Raw genomic sequence first — 14,463 nt, forward strand, 5'->3', positions numbered from 1 at the left:
TTGGATCTGTGCTTAGGGGTCATTTCTGGGGGGCTTGAGGGACCACCTGTGGTGCCGGAGATGGAACTGAGGTCAACTGCATGCAAACAAATTGCCTTAACTGCTGAATGCTTCCCTGATCCATGTCTCTAACTACTTCTGACCAGTTTCACGCCAACACTGCCTTTGTTACGAGCTCCTTAAATGGTTCCATGTCTAAGTAGGTACTCAGTATTGTAGACTAGGGCAGAGAGTAGTGTTGGTGTTCTAGAACCCTCTGGCAGAGTGGTTTGTCAGGCCCTAAGGCGGCATATTCCCTACTGCTACAAATGAGTAGTGAGCCGTGGGGGAGCCCTGTGCTGGTACATTCTACTACAGACAGAGCAGCAGGGGGCTGTCTCTGCTTGAGAAAGGAAACAGCAGTGGCCAAGAAAATAGGGTTGGGCCAGCCAGGCCACAGGGGAAGCCAGGCCGGCTCTCTGTGTGCCGTCAGCTGGGCCACACCTGGTCCTTCTCCAAACACTCAGCACTTCTCCACTATCTCCGGCCTGCCCTCGGTGCTGGGAGCCAGGAAACATTTTCTAATCTCCTTGTCCCAGAACAGGCCCTGGAGGACAGGGGCTGGGAGCATGGACTTCATCTCTCCCACTCTGTCTGTACAAAGTGACCCTCCAGGATGGAGGGTGCAGTGCAGGGACCTAGCATGGGGGTGAGGGGATGTGGCAGCTCCCTCCCCAAGGCATGGTGCTGTCCTGGGTGTGTGTGTGGGGGGAGGGATGGGACACTTCTCCCTCCAGGCTCCCTGGGGGTGGGGCTCCCCCAGATCAGGCTGTGCTGTGGGACGACTGTCACAGAGGGGTGGAGAAGCGGCCACATGGCGGAGTCTGGGCTGGTTCTGCACCCCAACAGGTGGACAAAACACAGCTGATGAAATGTCAGTTGAAGGTAGTGACAGAGTTGGAGCCGTGATACAGTGGGTAGGGCACTTGCCTGGCACACAACTAACCCGAGTTTTGTGGTTTATTTTTTAATTATTATTTTTTAATTGGATCGGTGTGAGATACAGTTACAAAGTTTCATGTTTGAGTTTCAGTCATACAGTCATACAATGATCGAACACCCATCCCTCCACCAGTGCACATCTTCCACCACCAATGTCCCCCGTATCCCCCTACCCACCCCTCCCCCAGCCTCTATGGCAGACAATCTCCCCCATATGCTCTCTCTACTTTTGGGCATTATGACAACTAACCCAGGTTTGATCCCAGGTACCACATAGGTTCTCTGAGCCTGCCAGGAGTGATCCTTGAACACAGAGCCAGGAGTAAGTTGATCCTTGAGCAGCACCAGGTGTGGCCCAAAAACCAAAGAGAGGAAGAGTAAGGGCAGGGGGGAGGAGTAGGAGTTTCAAAGAATAAAGCCCTGGACTCATGCACCAGAGATCTCTCTGCCAAGCCTCTGTGTTCTCTGGAGGCTCCTCCAGCTCGTGGCTTAGCCATCACCCTGGCTGCTGGGACTCATCTTCCCATCAAAGTGTCACAGCGTCAGGGTACCATGTAGTGCCTCAGGGCTGCAGGCCACGAAGCACAGCCGGTGTCAGCAGCCACTTCCTCTGAGCTCTTCCCTCCCCATGCCAACCGGGGGCTCACGGTCTCCTGTTCTCTCCCTTTTCATCCTTCAGAGCCCCCTAAAATCTGGCTCCCTCGGTTCCTGAAGCAGACCTACATCCGGAAGGTGGGGGACACAGTGAACCTGCTCATCCCGTTCCAGGTGCCGGGGCCTGGTGGGGGGCCAGGGCTGTGATGGGGACAGAGGCCTGACTCAGGAGGGGAAACTTGTCCCAGAACTCTGAGGCCTGCAGAGGGGCTTGGGGCCCGTGAGGCTCGTGCTGACTCGTGGCCTTTGTCTGCTTCTCCACACTGCTCTAGGGGTCCAGGTCAGAGTGGGGGGCTCCCATCTACCTGCCCTTCCCAGTGTCTCAGCTGTTGCCGAAAGGAAGTCGAAGCCTGGGACTTCTCTGACCCCAGAAATTCGCAGCTGCAAGGGACACCCCATGTGACCCCATGGTGGGGCCCACCCCCTACAGCAGGGAGGGTCAAGAGGCCCAGGCCAGGCACTCACAGCCTTCTCCCCTGTTCCAGGGCAGACCCAAACCTCGAGCCACCTGGACGCACAATGGCCATGCCTTGGACACCAGCCGTGTAAGCGTGCGGGACGGGGAGCATGACTCCGTCCTCTTCGTGCGCGAGGCCCAGCGGACGGACTCAGGCCACTACCAGCTGAGTCTGCAGCTGGGCGGCCTGGAGGACACAGCCACCATCGACATCCTGGTCGTGGGTATGCTGGGGGGTAGGATGCGGGCCCTGGGGGCTTCCCCAGAGAGCTGGGGGAGATGAGCTGAGCCCACACACCCACATATGGGTCGCAGTGATGGCTCAAGAGCAGGGCAGCTGAGTGGACAAGGGGATGGAAGACTCCAGAGGTGGTTTCCGGGTACAGCTGAGAAGCCAGGCTTCCCCTTTGTCTTGGGGGCTCCTGTCAGGGCTCGGCTCACTTTGGGTGACCCCTTTGTCTTCAGGGTGTGCATCAGGACTCTGGGCTCACTCAGGCGATGCTCAGCATGGGGTGTCGGCCTGAGGATTCAATGGTCAGCCCAGTGGAACAGGGGCCAGTGCGACCATGCCTGGTGGTGCTGGGGCTACTGGGGTTGGTGGCCGGCCTTCTCCATGCTAGGCCTGCGCTCCAGCCCTTTGGGCGCCCCCTCCAGGCTCCATGCTTTGCCTTTGCAGAGAGGCCGGGACCTCCCCAGAGTATCAAGTTGGTGGATGTTTGGGGCTCCAATGCAACCCTGGAGTGGACCCCTCCCCAAGACACAGGCAATACTGTCCTCCTGGGGTACACAGTGCAGAAGGCTGACAGGAAATCTGGGGTGAGCTGAGGGGGCGGGGCGTCGGGTGGAGCAGCAGCAAACTCTAAAGGGGGCTGCTGCAGGGCTGTGGGCGGGCAGGCTGGTGCACCCCAGGCAGGGGCCCTGTGCATCTCCTGTCCACGCAGCTCTGGTTCACGGTGCTCGAAGGCTACCACCGCACCAGCTGCGTCATCTCCAACCTCATCGTCGGCAACTCATACACCTTCCGGGTTTTTGCGGAGAACCTGTGCGGGCTCAGCGAGACGGCCGCCGTCACAGCCGATGTGGCTCACGTGCAGAAGGCAGGTAGGCCGGGGATGCCCTGGGGGCATGAGAGAAGGTGGCTGGGGGCTCAGACCTGAGCACACGGCCCTTCCCCACAGCGGCTGTGTACAAGACGGAAGGGTTTGCGCTGAGGGAGTTCTGGGAAGCACCGAGGTTCACACAGCCCCTGGCAGACTGCACGCCCGTCCCCGGCTACAACACTCAGCTCTTCTGCTGTGTTCGCGCCTCACCCAAGGTGAGCAGATACTCCTGCTCCTGCCCTGTCCTTTCCACACAGCCCCAAGAGCTTCCAAACCAACATGTTTGGGGCTGAGACGGTACAGCAGAGAGGCACTTGCCTTACCTGGGGCCCATCCGAGTTTGGTCCTTGGGTGCTCTATGGTCTCCTAAGTACAGAGTCGGGAGTAAGCCCTGAGTTGCTGTTGAGCACGGCCTGATCACCCTCACTCCCTACCCGAAATAACAGGAACTGAAACATTTGTTCCCACACCTCCCTTGGCCTCTGACCCAGCACTGGAGGCCAAGGCGGGTTGAGGGGACCGAGGTGTCCGCTGTTCCTCTGGCTCACTGATCATGTCGACCAGTGGCCTACAGAAGTGGACACAACCCTCTGGGTGTCCATCTGGCAGGGATGATGGAGTTGTCTGTTTGCCCATCAGGCCCAGAACCCAGGGCCTCGATCAGGCTGCTCATCTGAGCGCTGCCTTGACTTCACCCTTTCGCCATGACCTGAGCAGGTCTCTGTGATGATGCAACACTTAGATGCCTACCACTGCACGCCCACAGTGGAACCCTGCGCCGAAGACCTTGTAGGTGATTAGTCGTCAGCCAGCCTAGAAGGGGTGACATCTCAGAGAGAGAGAGAGAGAGAGAAAGAGAGAGAGAGAGAGAGGGTGAGAGAGGGAGAGAGAGAGCAAGAGAGTGAGGGAGAGAGGGAGAGAGCAAGAAAGAGAATGAGTGAGAGCATGAGAGCAAGAGAGAGAACAAGAGAGCAAGAGAGAGAATGAGAGAGCTAGAGAGAGCAAGAGAGAGTGAGAGAGAGCAAGAAAGAGAGTGAGAGAGCAAGAGAGAGAGTGAGAGAGCAAACGAGAGTGAGAGAGCAAGAGAGAGTGAGAAAGCATGAGAGAATGCACCAGTTGGTCCATGATGGAGGCTTTCCATCTGCTACGTGGAAGGGAGGAGGGGTGACTCCCACACAATCATGGGGCTGGAATATGGATGACTGAAAAATGCCACATGCAGAGAGAGCCCTGCCCCCTTTCCTCAGATCCCCAAGGGGCTGCTTGCTGGTGATGGAACAAAATACACGACAATTACATGATCCTTTCCACAGAGGGAATGAGATTTGGAGGCTGGTGAGGGGATAGCAGAATGCAAAGGACAAGGCACTTTGGAGAAGGCCATGGTCACTTGTAGCTCCCTGAAGAACAGATGTCTATTCTTAAAGCACTATCAGGGGCTGAGAGATGTACAGTGTGAGGCATTTGCCTTCAAATAGCTGACCCAGATTCAACCCCTGGCACCACACAGGGTTCCCTGAGATCTGCCAGGAGTGATCCCTGAGTGCAGAACCAGGTATAAGCCCTGAGCACTGCCAGATATGGCCCTCAAACCAAAAATTCAAAACTGCAAAGTCAAAACAGCCACCACAACAAAGCGCTTTGAGCCCCTTGCTTCTCAGGCCAGGTGGCCCCGAGCTTTGTGCATGGGCAGATAGTACCAGGTCCAGAAGGAGCAACAGTTCTCACTACTCCTTGCTGATCCCTCGTCTTCCTCTTGCAGCCCAAGATCATCTGGCTGAAGAACAAGATGGAGATCCAGGACAACCCCAAATACAGAGCCCTCACGCAGTTGGGAATCTGCTCCCTGGAGATCCGCAAGCCCGGCCCCTTCGACGGGGGCATCTACACCTGCAAGGCCATCAATGCCCTGGGGGAGGCGTCCGTGGAGTGTCGGGTGGACATGCAGGGTAAGGGCAAGAGCTTGGAGGGTGTCTGGTGCCGTCACCTCCTCTCCACACTCCAGCCTCAGGGTGCAGGGCTTGCTTGGTTTGACCCTCTGGTTCTCTTCTACTATAACCAAAATGGTTTGGGGGGAGTTTTTTATGGGGGGAGTTTAGTTTTGTGGTCATACCCAGTGGTGCTCAGAGGCTCCTCCTGATTGTGTGCTCAGAAGTGCCCCCTGGTGGTGTTTGGGGGACCATATATGCTGCTGGTGATCAAACTGAACCAGCTTCATGCAAGGCACGTGCCTTAACTTGGTACTAATGCTCCATCATCACAATGTATTGGAGGAGCCTTTTAATTTTTTTGTTTTGTCTTATTTGGGGCCACACCCAGCAGTGCTCTGGAACTACTCCCAGATCTGTACTTGAAGGTCACTCCCAGCAGAGCTCAGGGGACCATGAAGCACTGGTAATCAAACCCCAGCCTCATATGCTTAACCCACTGAATTATCGCTCTGGTCCTGAGGAGCCTTTTCAAAATTCTGTAACACAGAAAGAATGAATTGTTCTTTCCGTTATGCATAGGAGAAACATTTCCAGTATCGCCGAGCTTGATGGCAGAAAGCACCAAAGTTCTATAGAAAAACTATTCTTCAAACAGTCTTTCTTTCAACTCAGTAATCTCCTGACACAGTCCAGGAAAGCTACAGCTGCTTGTTAGATTTATTTTGCTTCCCTGTCAGGTCTGTTTAAAAAATACTGAACTCTCTCTCTCACTCTGTCTCTCTGTGTCTCTGTCTTTGCTCCTCTCCTTCTCTCTCCTCTCTCTCCACTCTTTCCCTCTCCCTCTCACCCTTTCTCTCTCTCTTCCTCCCTTTCTGCCTTTTTGAAAGTATTCATTCTTTCTCCATCCCTGTTCTCCATCCTCTGCTCTCCACCCCTACATGTGTGTGTGCGTGCGTGTGTGTGTATGTGTGTGTGTCTGTGTTCCAGTTCAATCATTCTATCAAATACTTTATTGAGTTATCATGATAGAAAAACAGTATTTGAGTCCGGATGTGGCTTAGAGGTAGAGCATTTGCCTTACATGTGTGAGGCCCTGGGCTTAATCCTTGGCAACACACACACACACACACACACACACACGAGACAAAGAAAGAAAGTATTAAGTGCTCTGAGTTATAGTACAGAGGGTAGGCATTTACCTTGCACACAGATAACCCAGGTTCAATTCAATTCCTGGTACTATGTGGTTCCCTGAACACAGCAGGGAGTAATTCCTGAGTGTAGAGCCAGAAGTAATGCCTGAGCATCACCAGGTGTGGCCTAAAAACAAACAGAACAGTATTAGTCTTATTGTTTCAGGCTAGCTGCACTGCCAGCCCTGCCACTGAGAGCCAGTCTCCCTCCCCTACCCAGGCTGGCAACCTCAGTTCTATACGGCCTTATCTCAGGATTATTTTCATTGGACATTGTTTCCTTGTTTTGTTTCTTTGTACTGCACTTACTAGTGAGATCATCCAGTATTTGTCCCCTTTCTGACTCACCTCACTTAGCATTATGCCTTCCAGTTATTCCCACAATAACTGGAAGTTATTGGGAAATGCAAGCCTAGCGATTCTTAGAACTGAGCAGTATTTCAGCGAGTCTGTAGGCCACAAATGCTCCTTCCTCTCACCTATAGTGAGTTGTTTTCCGACCCTGACTATTGTAAATAGCACCATGGTAAACATAGGTGTGCTTGTATATTTATGAACAAATGTTTTTGTGTTCTCGGTATAGGCACCAGGGAGTAGACTGGGTGGGTCAGAGGGCAGTTTTCCTTTTTGTTTTCTGTGATGTCTCCATAGTGTCTTTTGTAGAGGCTACATGACCTTGTGTTTCACAGTTGTCTGTGGTCTGTTTCCACCTCACTCTAGAAGCACCCCAAGGGAGACCTCAGTTGGCCTCATTCTCAGAGTCTAGCCCAGTTCCTAACACTCCATGGACACTCTCTAAATGTGTGCAGACTTGGCTGAGGGGATAGCTGAGGGGTCAGAGGCACATGCTTTGCATGTACAGGGCCCCAACTTTGCTTCCGGGTACTACATGATCCTTTAGGCACTGGAGCCACTCCTGGTGCCCCAAGCATCTCCACATCACTGAGCCCCAGCATTGGAATCATCTGGCCCACTTGCCTGAGTATTAATCAGTAACAGTCATTTGATCCCCTACCCCAACAGTATTTGGAGGCACCCCACCATCCAAAAAAGAATAAATGTGGGGGCCGGAGTGATAGCACAGTGGGTAGGGCGTTTGCCTTGCACGCGGCCGACCCGGGTTCGATCCCCGGCATCCCATATGGTCCGCCAAGCACCGCCAGGAGTAATTCCTGAGTGCAAAGCCAGGAGTAACCCCTGAGCATCTCTGGGTGTGACCCAAAAAGCAAAAAAAAAAAAAAAAGAATAAATGTGTATAAAAATAATGAGTGGGTTACTAAATTGTCCTAGTTTAGTAACTACAGGACTCCCAAAAATCTGAGGTAGAAAATCCCTTCCGCATGGCCCAAAAGGTTTCCCAGAGATTTCTGAGATAGTAACCTCTTGTTAACTGTCACTGTCACTGTCATTCCATTGCTCATCAATTTGCTCGAGCGGGCACCAGAAATGTCTCCATTGTGAGACTTTTTGTTACTGTTTTTGGCATATCGAATACGCCATGGGTAGCTTGCTAACATGTTAAAAAATGTTGGAATTCTTGCAGCTCCTGTTGAGGCTCCCTAAGAGAACATGAGCTCTATGTGAAGGTAAGGAAGGAAGGGCCCCAAGTGGGAAACAAAGTGCCATGGGTTGATGGTGAGGGTAGTTAAGTCTGGGGTAAATGTATCCTGGGCCTTTCTTTGCTTTTTTGTTTTTATTTATTATTATTATTTTATTTTATTTTATGTTTTTTAATTGAGTCACCGTGAGAACAGTTACGTGTTTTCACTGTAACTTTCAGGATCAAGTCTTAGTCATACAATGATCAAACACCCGTCCCTTCACCAGTGCACATGTTCCACCACCAAGAACCTCAGCAGACCTCCCCTCCTTCTCCCCCTCTGCCTATGTGGCAGATGATTTTCACTTTACTCTCTCAATACTTTTTTTAAAAATATGTTAAATTTTATTGAATCACCATGAGATAGTTACAAGCTCTCATGTTTGGGTTACAATCTCACAATGATCAAACACCCATCCCTCCACCAGTGCACATTCCCCACCACCAATATCCCGGGTATACTCCCACTCTCCCACCCTCCCCCTGCCTCTAAGGCAGACAATATTCCCCATACTCTCTCTCTACTTTTGGGCATTATAGCTTGCAACACAGACACTGAGAGGTCATCATGTTTGGTCCATTATCTACTTTCGGCACGCATCTCCCATCCCAACTGGTTCCTCCAGCCATCATTTTCTTAGTGATCCCTTCTCTATTCCATCTGCCTTCTCCCCTCAGCTCATGAAGCAGTCTTCCAGCTATGGGGCAATTCCCCTGGCCCTTGTATCTACTATCCTTGGGTGTCAGCCTCATTGATGCTACCCTACACTCCACAAATGAGTGCAGTCTCTCTATGTCTGTCCCTCTCTTTTTCATTTAGCATGATACTAATTTCACTTAGCATGATACTCTCCATGTTTATCCATTTATAAGCAAATTTTATGACTTCATCTCTCCTAACAGCTGCATAGTATTCCATTGTGTAGATGTACCAAAGTTTCTTTAACCAGTCATCTGTTTTAGGGCACTCGGGTTGTTTCCACATTTTGGCTATTGTGAACAGTGCTGCAATGAATATATAGGTACAGATGTCATTTCTACTGTGCTCTTTTGCATCCTCGGGATATATTCCCAGAAGTGTTATTGCGGGGTCATATGGAAGCTCAATTTCCCGTTTTTGAAGGACAGTCCATATTGTTTTCCAGAAAGGCTGGACCGGTTGGCATTCCCACCAACAGTAAAGGAGAGTCCCTTTTCCCTACATCCATGCCAGCACTGGTTGCTTTTTGTTCTTTTGAATGTGTGCCAGTCTCTGTGGTGTGAAATGATATCTCATTGTTTTGATTTGCATCTCCCTGATGACTAGGGTTGTGGAGCATTTTTTCACGTGCCTTTTGGCCATTTGTATTTCTTTTTTGAGGAAACTTCTGTTCACTTCTTCTCCCCATTTTTTGATGGGGTTGGAGATTTTGTTCTTATACAATTCTACAAGTATCTTGTATATCCTGGATATTAATCCCTTATCAGATGGGTAAAATGGGTAAATATTCTTTCCCATTCTGTGGGCTCTTTCTGTATTTTGGTCACTGTTTCTTTTGAAGTTCAGAAGCTTCTTAGTTTGATGTAGTACCATTTGTGTATGTTTGCTTCCACTTACATGGTTAGTGCTGTTTCATCCTTAAAGATGCTTTTAGCTTCAATATCATGGAGAGTTCTGCCTACATTTTCTTCTATGAACCTTATAGATTCATGTCTGATATTGAGGTCTTTAATCCACTTTGATCTGACTTTTGTGCCTGGCATTAGACAGAGGTCAGAGTTCATTTTTTTGCAGGTAGCTATTCAGTTTTCCCAGCACCACATGTTGAAGAGGCTTTCCTTGTTCCACTTTGCATTTCTTGCTCCTTTGTCAAGATTAAGTGGCCATATGTTTGGGGGTCTGTGACAGGATATTCAACTCTGTTCCATTGGTCTGCGGGTCTATTTTTATCCCAATACCATGCTGTTTTAATTACTACTGCTTTGTAGTTGAGTTTGAAGTTGGGGGAGGTGACGCCACCCATCTTCTTTTTTCCAAGGATTGCTTTAGCTATTCGTGGGGGTTTATTGTTCCATATAAATTTTAGGAGTGTTTTGTCTATTTCTTTGAAAAATGTCATGGGTATCCTGATAGGGACTGCCTTAAATTTGTATAGAACTTTGGGCAGTATTGCCATTTTGATAATGTTAATTCTCCCAATACATGAGCAGGGGATGTGTCTCCATTTCCTAGTGTCCTCCTTTATTTTTGGAAGTAGTGTTTTGTAATTTTCCTTGTATAGGTCCTTCACTTCTTTGGTTAAGCTGATTCCAAGGTACTTGATTTTCTGAGGTGCTATTATGAACGGGATTTTTTTAAAATGTCTCTTTCTTCTCTTTCATTATTTGTATATAAGAAAGCCATGGACTTTTGGGTGTTGATTTTGTAGCCTGCCACTTTACTATATCAACTTATTGTTTCTAGGAGCTTTTCTGTAGAGTCTTTATGGTTTTCCAAGTATAGTATCATATCATCTGAAAATAGTGATAACTTGATCTCTTCCTTTCCTATCTGTATGCCCTTCATATCTTTTTCTTGTCTAACTGCTATGGCCAGGACCTCCAATACTATATTGAATAGGAGTGGCGAAAGCGGGCAACCTTGCCTTGTGCCCAATCTTAGAGGGAAGGCTTTCAGTTTTTCCCCATTGAGAATGATACTTGCCATGGGCTTTTGGTAGATGGCTTTGACTATATTGAGGAAAGTTCCTTTGATGCCCATTCTGCTGAAAATTTTCATCATAAACGGGTGCTGAATCTTGTCAAATGTTTTCTCTGCATCTATTGATATGATCATATGGTTTTTATTATTTCTTTTATTAATATGATGAATTATGTTAATTGACTTGCGAATGTTAAACCATCCCTGCATCCCTGGGATGAATCCTATTTAGTCATGGTATATGATCTTTTTGATGAGTCGTTGCTAATATTTGCTAATATTTTGTTGAGGATCTTTGCGTCTGTGTTCATCAGGGATATTGGTCTGTAATTCTCTTTCTTTGTAGTATATTTGTCTGTTTTTGGCACCAGGGTGATATTTGCTTCATAGAAACTGTTTGGAAGTGTTTTTGATACTTCAATTCCTGGAAAAGCTTAAAGAGGATTGGGATTAAGTCCTCTTTAAAGGTTTGGAAGAATTCACTAGTAAATCCATCTGGGCCAGGACTTTTGTGCTTGGGGAGACTTTTTATTATTGTTTCAATTTTGTTTGATGGTGAAAGGTCTTGCTTATTTTCTCAAATAAGGTATTCCAGGTCTTCTTGGTTCAGCCTTGGGAGGCTATAGGAGTCTAGGAATTTATCCATTTCCTCGAGGTTTTCGTGTTTCGTGGCATAAAGATTCTCAAAGTAATCTCTGAGGATCCTTTGAGTTTCTATAATTTCTGTTGTAATGTCCCCGTTTTTATTTCTTTTTTTAAATTTTTTTATTTTATTGAATCACCATGTGGAAAATTACAATGCTTTCAGGTTTAAGCTCAGTTATACAATGCTGAAACAACCATCCCTTCACCAGTGCCCATATTCCACCACCAAAAAAAACCAAAAACCCAGTATACCTCCCATCCTGCCCCCCTCCCCGAACTGAGGAACTGATAAATTTCACTTTACTTTCTCTTTACTTTGGCTACATTCAATATTTCAACAAAAACCTCACTATTATTGTTAGGAGTTCCCCACTAGAGTCAGACCTGTTATGAAGAGATATGAGGTTTTGGATTTCTGCATTTTAGCAACTAAGACCAGGGAAATTTCTTCCAGATATTGGATTATTGCAAGCTTGTAACTCTCATCTGTGGTCCTCATAGTATGGAGGTCGCCACACCCTTCACCCCCGGCAAGGAAAAAGGCGAGAGAGAGAAATACCTTTCCCCTCCTGGGCAGGCATGTGGCTTCAGCTTAGTTCTCAGTCTGGAGACATTCTGCAAGGAGCTGCCCATACCAAAAGTAGTTTAGCTGGCCTCTGGAGTCATGCTCGTGCAGCTGCAGAGAGGCCGCACATGTGCGGCCCCCAGGATCACATCTCGGCGGCCCCCCCTTTTCATTTCTAATTTGGTTTATTAGGATTTTCTCTCTCCCTTTTTTGTGAGTCTTGCTAGAGGTTTATCGATCTTGCTTATTTTCTCAAAGAACCAGCTCTTGGTTTCATTGATCTTTCGGATTGTTTTTTTGGTTTCCATCTCATTAATTTCTGCTCTGAGTTTTATTATTTCCTTCCTCCTGTTCGGGTTGGGCTCCTTTTGTTGGTCATTCTCCAATCTCTTAAGCTGTGAGGTTAGGTTACTTATGTGGGCTCCCTCCTCCTTCCTGAGGAATGCTTGTAGAGCTATGAACTTTCCTCTTAACACTGCTTTTGCTGTGTCCCATAGGTTTTGGTAACTCGTGTCCTTATTGTCATTCGTTTCCAGGAATCTTTTGATTTCTCCTTTGATTTCCTTTCTAAGCCACTCATTGTCCAATAGTGAGCTGTTTAATTTCCAGGTGTTTGATTTCATTTTCTGTTTGTGTAAGTGATTTATTTCTAATTTCAGCGCATCGTGGTCTGTCTTTCATTACTTTGATAACATTCAATTTTTGACAGAAAACTCACCATCATTATTTGGAGTTTTTCCCCCAACAGTCAGACCTTTCGGAATGGCATTATTAGATAGTACGTTTTCTATTATTGATAACAAAGAGCATATGATGTTGCACAGTTGTGAAAGTGGCCCCCCAGTTTTGGGATTCTGGTATTAAGTCCAGAGGTATTTCTGCCAGCAGCCGCTGCTTTCCAAGATTGGTTGGTGTGCCTCTGGGATCATGACTGTTCAGGAGCGGGGGAGCTGTTCGTGGGCAGCCGCTTGGGGTCTCATTTGGGCAGGAAGCAGGGCCAGTTCTGTCTACTCCCCCATCTCGAGATTCCCCATGCATCCCATCACTGCAAGCTCCTACCTCTCTGTCCAATTGTCTCTGAACAGTGGCGGTCGCCATGCTGCCAAAAGGGGAAAAGGCCGAAGGACAAAACCCCTTCCCCTCCTGGTGCTGCACGGGGCTGTAGTTTAGTTCAAAGTCCAGGAGTGTAGCTGCCAGCAGCCACTGAGTTTCTGTGCCTCTGGAATAATGGCCGCTCAGGGGTGGCAGAGCTGTTCCTGAGTGTTTTTTTTTTTAATCAGGAAAAAAGGTCAGGAAAGGTCTTGTGGCCATAAGCGGCTGCTCTGTTTGAAAAGATATCCCAGTCCTGCATACCAGAGCCGTATTAGTAGAAGCTCAGTATCTCCAGGACTCCATCTGGAGAAGGCAGGGACTGCACCTTCTCCGTCTGGCACCCCGGTGTTGTTGGCCCGGTCTGGGGTCCGGAGCATTCTCCAGCTTGCGGTGCCGCCGACCAGGATTCTTACTGCTGACTGTTGCGGCAAAATGGCGCCAAGGGCGGGTTGAGTGCGTGACTTCCGGCAGCAGGGGCGGGCTGGAGACTGGGCTGGCGCCGCTCCGTTCCAGTGCCCCCACGCATTTTGGATGGGCCTTTCTTTCTTCTTTTTTTTTTGGGGGGGGGCGCTTTTTGGGTCACATTCAGCAATGCTCAGAGGTTACTCCTGGTTCTGCACTCAGGAATTACTCCTGGTGGTGCTTGGGGGAACCATACTGGATGTCGAGGATCGAACCTGGGTCTGCTGCATGCAAGCAAATGCCTCACCCACTGTACTATTGCTCCAGCCCCTGTCCTGGGCCTTTCAACCCCATTGACTAATTTTCTTTCAACCCCATTGACAACTTTCCTTTCAGAAAAGCATTTTGGATACATAAATACAGCCAGATGAAGTCTACCTTTGTAATGATGAAAGGAATGACACTAACTAGAGTCCTCTGAAAAACAGCTACAGCCTCCACCTCACTTTAAGGGGATTGGCAAGAGGGGGTGTCCTGTGGGAAGAAGGGAGACAGGCAAAATAAGAAAAGGTGTTCAGGGAACAATTGGGGATGAGGGGTGGATCTAGGTTGTGTGGAAAGGAGAGAAGCAGCTGTTCTTACCAATTGTTACTACCTCAGTATTTGAAGTGTGCTGAGAGATACATTCGTTGGTTCTGTTTTTCTACTTTGAAGTTTATGGATTTCTTCCCGTCCAAGAGAAGGAAACCACCATTATCATCCTGTCCATAGTAGTTCAACCCCTGGGCAGGTGGTCCCAAGCTGCATATCTAGCTGGCAAAAGGAAACTAATCATTGCTTAGAATGTGACTATCCCTCCAGGTTGTAAACATTTCACTGTAGAACTATTGTGTACAAACTGGTGCGTGTGTGAAGCAGCTTGGGAAACAGAACACATTCTGAAAGACTCCTCAACTCCAGGCTGGGAAAAATAAATGGAGAATGAATTTGATCCTAGAAGCCCTTTATTTAAGCCTACCGCTAAAACACAGCAAATGAAACTGAGGGAAACGCGTCTGAGGGTTTTGTCAGTTTGGCTCCCCCAAACTGTGGCCTCCGCTCCTTCAGCTGCCCAGTTGATGCTGGGTTGACATTATTCTCCTAAGTGGTCATTGTCCTTTGGT

General features: G+C 48.6%; 1 protein-coding gene across 5 annotated transcripts in view; it reads left to right on the top strand.

Moving 5' to 3' along the window:
• The window catches only part of MYBPHL (myosin binding protein H like), a 30,621-nt gene that overhangs the window by 11,638 nt on the left and 4,520 nt on the right, over positions 1-14,463 (top strand). For 2 of the 5 annotated variants that reach the window (XM_055137321.1, XM_055137322.1), the window contains exons 2-8: positions 1,661-1,749; positions 2,121-2,316; positions 2,769-2,908; positions 3,034-3,193; positions 3,271-3,407; positions 4,955-5,141; positions 7,860-7,902. In XM_055137321.1, coding sequence (XP_054993296.1) covers positions 1,661-1,749; positions 2,121-2,316; positions 2,769-2,908; positions 3,034-3,193; positions 3,271-3,407; positions 4,955-5,141; positions 7,860-7,879 — 929 coding nt within the window. In that variant the 3' untranslated portion in view covers positions 7,880-7,902. The remainder of the gene's footprint in view (positions 1-1,660; positions 1,750-2,120; positions 2,317-2,768; positions 2,909-3,033; positions 3,194-3,270; positions 3,408-4,954; positions 5,142-7,859; positions 7,903-14,463) is intronic. The other 3 variants (XM_055137324.1, XM_055137323.1, XM_055137326.1) reach the window with 3 other exon arrangements.

The sequence above is a fragment of the Sorex araneus genome, chromosome 5, assembly GCF_027595985.1.
Source record: "Sorex araneus isolate mSorAra2 chromosome 5, mSorAra2.pri, whole genome shotgun sequence".
Lineage (NCBI taxonomy): Eukaryota > Metazoa > Chordata > Mammalia > Eulipotyphla > Soricidae > Sorex > Sorex araneus.